Source organism: Echinops telfairi, unplaced genomic scaffold (assembly GCF_000313985.2).
Source record: "Echinops telfairi isolate 266 unplaced genomic scaffold, ASM31398v2 ScPeMD7_18;HRSCAF=68, whole genome shotgun sequence".
Lineage (NCBI taxonomy): Eukaryota > Metazoa > Chordata > Mammalia > Afrosoricida > Tenrecidae > Echinops > Echinops telfairi.
The window spans coordinates 53,995,930-54,004,172 of record NW_022103915.1 but is presented as its reverse complement, the minus strand read 5'-3'; the positions used below and the strand labels follow the sequence as shown (position 1 = coordinate 54,004,172).

The following is an 8,243-nucleotide window of genomic DNA, read 5'->3' as shown; positions in this document are numbered from 1 at the left end:
TTCAGAGATTCATTTGCTTATGTTCAAGAAAGAAGATTTTGCATTAATCCTAATGCTGGATTTGTTCATCAACTTCAGGTAAATTCTCCTGTTCCTCATTACCACTAGTATATAGGACACATTTCGATTTCCTCCAGGAAAATTACAGAAATTGTTTACATCTATCTTCTACCATTTATACCGGCTTTTATCCATTTAACAAGACATATATATCCAAATTCATTTTCTTCTAAGCCTTCAAATCTCAGAATTCTTTGTGTGGGATACCTGTCTCCACAGATACTCATCAAATTGACATGAATGTAAATTGAGTATTAAATCCAGGAAGTCAGTTTCATTCATGAAAGCATTACTTCATTAATTACAAAAGCATTAATTACTTCAGTAATTAATATAAGTTTAACCAAAAAGCTCTTAGAAAGTAAGCATTAAATGTAAAGACAAATAGTGCAGTGGATAATGTCATACTGACTAACCCAAGTGACCCTTATGATGCATCTTAGCCAATATTAAATTTTATATATATAGTGTTACATAGTTTCATCTCTAGTAGTGTACAATGTGTTGTTTTTAAATAAATTAAATGGTCTTTAAAAGAAAATACACTTTGTTTAACATGTCAATTTGATGTATGGCTATACAGGTAAGTATATATGAAATGTCTGTAAACCAAGTTTTAAGATGCAGTCAAAAAGTAGCATAGTTAAGATTATGCTTCCATGTAATGAAAAGTATAGAATTTACTTTGCAAATACCTAAAATGGCCATATCCTAAATACTTTGACCGTCTATTCAAGTTTGAATCTACGTTAAGTTTTTAACTGCTATTACCAAGGGAAAAGGGTAGCATTTTTTAAAAAACTAAGGCAAAAATAGTTGGTCTACATTTTATTTTCTCTATTTTAATCACTGATACATAGAGCATAAGAGATATTTGACTCTTAAGTCTTCTGCATATTGCAGGTTATCACAATCCATACATACATCAATTGTGTAAAGCACATTTGTATATTCTTTTTTTATTTTATTTTTATTTATTTTGGGTGCTTCTTGGGCTACACTTGAGCATCACTCATTTATTTATTTGTTTGTTTTTAACATTTTATTAGGGGCTCATACAACTGTTATCCCAATCCATACATACATCAATTGTGTAAAGCGCATTTGTACATCGTTTCTCAAAACATTTTCTCTCCACCTAAGCCTCTGGCATCAGCTCCTCATTTTTTCCCCTACTTCCCTGCTCCCACCTCCCTCATGAACCCTTGATAATTTATAAATTATTATTTTGTTATATCTTGCCCTGTCTGACGTCTCCCTTCACCCACTTTTCTGTTGTCTTTCCCCCAGGGAGGAGATCACATGTAGATCCTTGTAATCGGCTCCCCCTTTCCAACCCACTCTCCCTCTACATTCCCAGTATCGCCACTCACACTACTGGTCCTGAAGGGATCATCTGCCCTGGATTCCCTGTGTTTCCAGTTCCTATCTGTACCAGTGTACATCCTCTGGTCTAGCCAGACCTGCAAGTTAGAATTCGGATCATGATTGGGAGGGGGGGAGAGGGGAGCATTTAGGAACTAGAGGAAAGTTGTATTTTTCATCATTGCTACATCGCACCCTGACTGGCTGTGTCCTCCCTGAGACCCCTCTGCAAGGGGATCTCCAGTGGCCTACAAATGGGCTTTGGGTCTCCACTCCGCATTCCCCCCCTCTTTCACTATGGTACGATTTTTTTGTTCTTTGATGCCTGATACCTGATCCCTTCGACACCCCCGTGATCGCACAGGCTGGTGTGCTTCTTCCCATGTGGGCTTTGTTGCTTCTGAGCTAGATGGCCGCTTGTTTGCCTTTAAGACCCCAGGTGCTATATCTTTTGATGGCTGAGCACCATCAGCTTTCTTCGCCACATTTGCTTATTCACCCATTTGTCTTTAGCGGTTGTGTCAGGAAGGGGGGGAGTCTCATAGAATGCCAATTTAATAGAAGAAAGTATCCTTGCATTGAGGGAGTCCTTGAGTGGAGGCCCAATGTCCTTCTGCTACCTTAATACTAAACCTATAAATATATGCACTTAGATCTATTTCCCCATCCTCATGTATGAATATTTTTGCATATGTACATGCCTTTATCTAGACCTCTATAAATGCCCTTTGCCTCCCAGCTCTTTCTTCTATTTCCCTTGACTTTCCTCCTGTCCCACTATCATGCTCAGTCCCTACCAGGGTTTTAGCAATTCCTCTTTGTTACATTACCCTTGATGATGCCCTACCAGGCCCCCCATACCCACCTCACCACCAATTTGGATCACTTGTTGTTCCCTTGTCCCTGGGTTTCTTAACACCACTTGCTTTCCCCCAACCTCCCCCTCCCCCATGTTCCCCCAGAACTGTCGGTCCTGTTGTTTTCTCCTCCAGATTGTTCATCCATCCTATCTTTTTTTAGACAGACCTGTGAAGATAATAGCATGCACAAAAACAAGACAGAGCAGAACCAAGGAATAATATACAACAAAACAACAAGCCAATGACAAAAAGCAAAACACAACAAGAAAGCAAAGCTTGTAGTTAGTTCAAGGATCGTTTGTTGGCCTTGAAAGTGTTTTCCAGTCCAGTCTGTTGGGGCACCATACCCTGGCCCCAAAGTCTACCTTCAGCATTTCCTGGGTATCTCACCGCTCCATTCCCTTGCTGTTCTGCTGCACACCCCCAGTGCTTTGCCTCGGTGTGACGGATCAGATTGGGCACAGTTTCCACACTTTGTCTTCGGTGCTGTCCCCCACAGGGCAATGAATCAGTGAGGGGTGCCATGTCTCATAGTTGGGCTGGCCATGTGGTGGCTGATGTAATTGGGAACATTGTCCTCAAGGCCTGGTGGGCCAGGTTGTGCTCCACTCTCTCCTCCTCTCCCTTCATCTGTTCCCGTGTGCTCCGATCAGATGTTCCTCTCCCAGAGCTGCAGTTTCAATGCCGTCCTTTGAAATAAATTCTTCAGGGGTGGGGGGGAAGCAGGTTGCTTTCTATGTCTTATCTTTCCATGTTTCAGATTTTGTTGCTCAGGACAAAAGTGCTAAAAAAAAAAGTGTAAATATAAGCCTGTATATATTAAATTTTTTCAAGAGGGCGGAAAAAATCATAGGTATGCCCTGGCTAATTCCATTTAGTTAAGCAGGAATAAATCTCAAATAAGTGAGGACAATTTTACTCATTCATTTAAAATAAAATTATACCATCTTACCGTCAGTCTGTTTATGCAAACTTTTATTCTTTCTCTATAGGTCAACTAACTGTAGTTTGTAAATTTATCTGTCAATGTTATATAAAAATAATTTTAAAAAACTTTTCTATGGGTGAAGGGAGACATCGGACAGGGCAAGATATAACAAAATAATAATTTATAAATTATCAAGGGCTCATGAGGGTGGGGTGAACGGGGAGGGAGGGGAAAAAATGAGGACCTGATGCCAGGGACTTAAGTGGAGAGCAAATGTTTTGAGAAGGATGAGGGCAATGACTGTACAAATGTGCTTTACACAATTGATGTATGTATGGATTGTGATAAGAGTTGTATCAGCCCCTAATAAAATGATTAAAAAGTAAATAAAAACTTTTCTATGTGTGTGTAACACACATTTTAAAAAGTTAAAATTTAACAATACCTAAGAGAATACAAGTGAAAAGTATTTTAATATATCTTGAAACAGATTCTGTAGGTAAATATCATTGTACCTGCATTAATAATTTTAGTATATATGAATTGTAATCTTACATGACCAATATCTTGTTAATGTTAGGTTGTTTCTTAGTCTTTCATGAATATAACAGTGCAAATAATGTCTTGATAGGGATGTGTGTGCATCTGTAAAATAATTCAGCAAAGTAGAATTGTTGAATTTTAAGAACTTACAAAAAAATAAAAAGAACTTACACAATTTAATAGGTGTTAGCAAATTACACTTAAAAAAAAAAAAAAAGATTACAACAATGTAAATTTCCACAGCCACGACGCTAGACACCTGTTTCCTAGCCAATAATAGCCAAAAGCGGTTTTTCATACTTTTTTGATCATTATCACCATGTGGTCCAAATAGCAACTTGTTAGTTTTAATTCTCTTCTTTCTAGTTGAGTAAAGCTGGAACCTTTTTTTAAATTATGTTTGAGCCATTCATAGTTTGCTTTATTTATTCATATTTTTCTGTGAACTGATTGCTGGTGTTTTTTGGCCATTTTTCTACCAGGCAGTCTTTTTCTCACCAGTTTGTGTGGCCATTTTGTATATAAGAAATCTGTCTTTAAAAAAAAAAGATAAAGAATTCTGTCTTTATCCCACTGAGTTCAAGTGCCATTTTTATTTCATATATACTCGAGCATAAGCCGACCTGAGTATCAGCTGAGGCACCTAATTTTACCACAAAACTGCATTAAAAATGTGCTGAAAAACTCAGATTATACACTGGTACATACAGGATGCACCACATTTTGGTCTCTACTTGGGCCTATTTCTGGATGTTATATTTTGTTCTGTCGATCACTTTACTCATTCTATGATCTATAATTTTGAATACTTAAATTTTATATAATTTTTATTATGACTCAAGGATTGCCTTTCCCCATTAACGTTCTTTTCAAGAATTTTCCTATCAAGTAATTATGTTTATTTTTTTATGTAAACCCTGTAGTCATTTTTAATAGATTTTTGTATATTCACAGTTCAGGAAGTGTTGACATCTTTTTGAGTCTTTCTTCATTCCATTTATTCATATCATCTTTTATATCTTAGAGTTACAAAGTTTTCTCTGTAGGGAATCTGTGAATTTATCATTAAATTTATTTCTAGATAATTTTTTTCTATTATAAATGAGATTTTCCTTCCTTCCTATGTGTTTTCTAATATGTAGATAAGAAAATAATGTTTTTTTCTTGGCAAGCTTCTTAAATATTTATTGAGCCCAACGGAATTTTCAGTTGAGTTTAGATTTTTATCTTCATAATTTTACCATTTTTCTAATTTTTTTCTTTTCTCATTGGATGTTCTTTGGATCAGAACAATAGGTAATAGTGGTGGCTGTGGTCATACTTGTCTTTTTTATTTTATTATTTTATTTTCTTAATGTCAGTCAAATAGAATTGGACTTGTGTGCATGTGCACACCTGGCACCAACTTTCCAGAGTTAGCTAAGCTTCACAGATTAAGGGCACAGTCCTCAGAATACCATGTCTGCCTAAAATTTCAGGTACCAGTCATAAGCTCCTGGTCCCTAGGCCACTCTCCCCTCTGGCTACAAATTTAGGGGCTCCCACTACTCCCTTAGAAACTGCAGGGCCAGCAGTTCAAAACCACCAGGCTTTTTGTGGGAGAAAGTTGAAGCTTTTTATTCACATAAAGATTTATAGTCTCAGAAACCCACAGGGACAATTCTACTCTGCCCTGGTAGGGTTACTATGAGTCAGAATGGACTCAATGGCAGTGAGTTTTTAATATCCCCTCAGGCTTCACAATCTGAATTTGATAATGAGATAATAATGTGAGTTTGATAATCAGAATGACTTGTAAAATTCAGTGAAAGCACTGAACCTATGATTGATTACAGGTTAATCTCAGCAAAAAGATATGTTAGAAGAGCCAAAGGGAGAGGTGTATAGGGTACAATCCAGGAGGCTTTCATTGTCTTCTGTTCATGGAGTCAGAACCTGTTTTGTAGTAGCATATTAGCATGTGGTGGCAGTTCAGAATATTGTCAGTTAGTCATGGGTAGTATCGAAGTTTGTACCCAAAGTTTTTATTGATAGACTTCATTGAGTAGGCATGAGTAATTGGATCATTAGCCATGTAATTTAACTCAATAATCCAGCTTCTCTCCCTCTTCAGAGGGAGAGCTTAAAAGCCCCAACTTTCTTACCCCAACTTTCTGGTAGCCAGCTAGATCCTAGTCTAGTCTCGCTAACATAAAATATCCAGGAGCCCATTATAAATAACAAAGACACTGCCATCACTTAGAAATTCTTAACCAACTGCCATTGAATTAATTCTGATTCACGAGACCATATAGGACCGAGTAGAACTGCTCCCTAGGGTTCGTTCAGAAGGCTCTAAATCCTATGGGAGGAGATCGCTTCATCTTTCTCTCATAGAGCTGCTTGAACTGCTGACCTTGTGGTTAGGAGACCAAGTTGCATAACTCTATATGCCACATAATGATCATGCAGTTGATTCTTACATATAGTGAATCTATAGCACACATTAAAACTGCCCGTATGGATTACATGAGTGGCAGATGATTTTGAATTGCTAACCTTGTGGTTAGCAGCCAAACATGTAACCTAGAACCCATCATGCTGCCAGTTTTTAGTATGCCATAAGACTTCTTTATCTAATCCAGAGAGAATATTAATTTGGATTATTCGGTAGTACGACTGAGAAGAGATGAGACCTTAATTTGATTCTATTTAAGACACACAAATCATTTTATTGTGAAACATAAATGGAAATATGTAAAATAATTGAACATCTATATAACCATCAATAAGGTCAAGAAATTAATAGTTGTCAGGACCTAAAAACTTCCTCAAGAAGGGTGAATGCTCCAATCATAACTCTCTTCCTTTCCTGTCATCACTTCCCTCACCAATTGGGAATCATGTCATTTATTCCCACTCATTGTCATTTTTCCCCACTGCCATTGAATTGATTCCAACTCATAGTGTGTGACCCCAAAGGGCAGATTAGACCTGCCCTTTAGGATGTCCAAGATTGTAAGTCTTTACAGCAAACAGCCACCTGTTTTTCCCACAGCGAAACTGGTGAGTTTGAACCTTGCAGTTAAGCAGCCCAGTGCTTATCCCCACACTTTCAAGGGCCCTTTGTCATATTTGAGTTATATGAATATTTCCTAATTTCATCAAATAAGGCATTTTCTATTTCTTGTTTTTTCAGAAAGGAAAGGACAGGAACGTCTTTTTTCTTCTAACAAAGTATAAGACATTTTTATGAAATAAAAAAATGAATTCATTAAAATTAATTTTTAAAATATTTTGTGACTGATAAGAGTCAGAATTGACATATGGCAATAGGTTGTTTTTAAAGTTTTATTGGCATGTGCTTTACTTATCTTAGTATTAAATATCTTACAATCAATGGTTCAAATATTAGGATTTGTGCAATCATCACCACAATTTCAGAACATTTTCTTGTACTTGTTAGCCCCCCATTTCCCATCATCTTCCTCTGCCATGCCCCATAGGCAGTTATCAGTCCAGTTATTTTCTTTATAGATCTAGCTATCTTGGGTTTCATTATAGAAAATCTTAGAAAACACAAACAGGAAGCAAACAAACCCCCTAAACAACGACTAGACAACACATACAAAACTTCAATTATAAAAATAAGAGGCAGTATTAAAAACAAACAACTTTAAAAGATCAAATTATTTAACCTCTCTCTGATAGCGAAGCTATTAACATCCCTCCACTGTAGTCATAGGATTCACTGAGGCATAATCTCTGGGTGACCCTTGCAATGGATTTTGGGTTTCCATTGTCATCCATAACCTTCTCCAAACCAGATGTTCACAATTTAATATCTGATACCTCCTTTGAATTGGATTTTATTATTTAAAGTCCTTGGATCACACAGGCTAGCGTGTTCATCCATGTGGTCGTAGTTGAGCCTTAGATGGCTGCCTGTTTTCAGACAAACCTTTAAGACTGTATTCTTTCTGACAGCTGGGTACCACCATCTAGTTTGTTCATCACACTTTGCTCTAGCACTCTCTTCAGTGATTTCTTTATGAGAGTGAGCATTGTGTAGGACCAAGTCATAAGAACTAATTGTTCTCAGATTGGGGCTTACCCCAGTCTAGCTCCCAATTAAGTGGAAGCTCAAATCCATTCATAAGTCTACGGTTTATATATGTCTCTGGTTCACTTTAGAGATATGATAGAGAGCCTTATAAAGTATCCCCTGAGGCATATGGTAATTCTGTTGATAGTGTAATTTTTCTAATGATGGAATTTAAAATACTGTTGAGAAAGTTGTTTTTTTTTTAACAGCATTTTATTCTTATAACCATTTTATCAGATTGACAGGTAACAATATTTTTTCTCTTTGTTGTAGCAGACCAAGTTAGAGGTCATACAATGAACTACTCAATGGCAGAGAATACTACTGATTGGCAATTCTTTGTTCAATACCCAAGTGCAATCTATTTCCTGATTTGGTTTGTAGTCACCAGTAGTTGTGAAAT

At 36.9% G+C, this 8,243-nt stretch overlaps 1 protein-coding gene across 3 annotated transcripts in view; it reads left to right on the top strand.

The window, feature by feature from the left end:
* The window catches only part of STYX (serine/threonine/tyrosine interacting protein), a 48,432-nt gene that overhangs the window by 31,119 nt on the left and 9,070 nt on the right, over positions 1–8,243 (top strand). For all 3 annotated transcript variants that reach the window (XR_006679864.1, XM_045287758.1, XM_045287757.1), the window contains one exon: positions 6–78. Coding sequence is in view for 2 of the 3 variants with exons in the window: in XM_045287758.1 (XP_045143693.1) it covers positions 6–78 (73 nt within the window). In the remaining variant the exon portion in view is untranslated. The remainder of the gene's footprint in view (positions 1–5; positions 79–8,243) is intronic.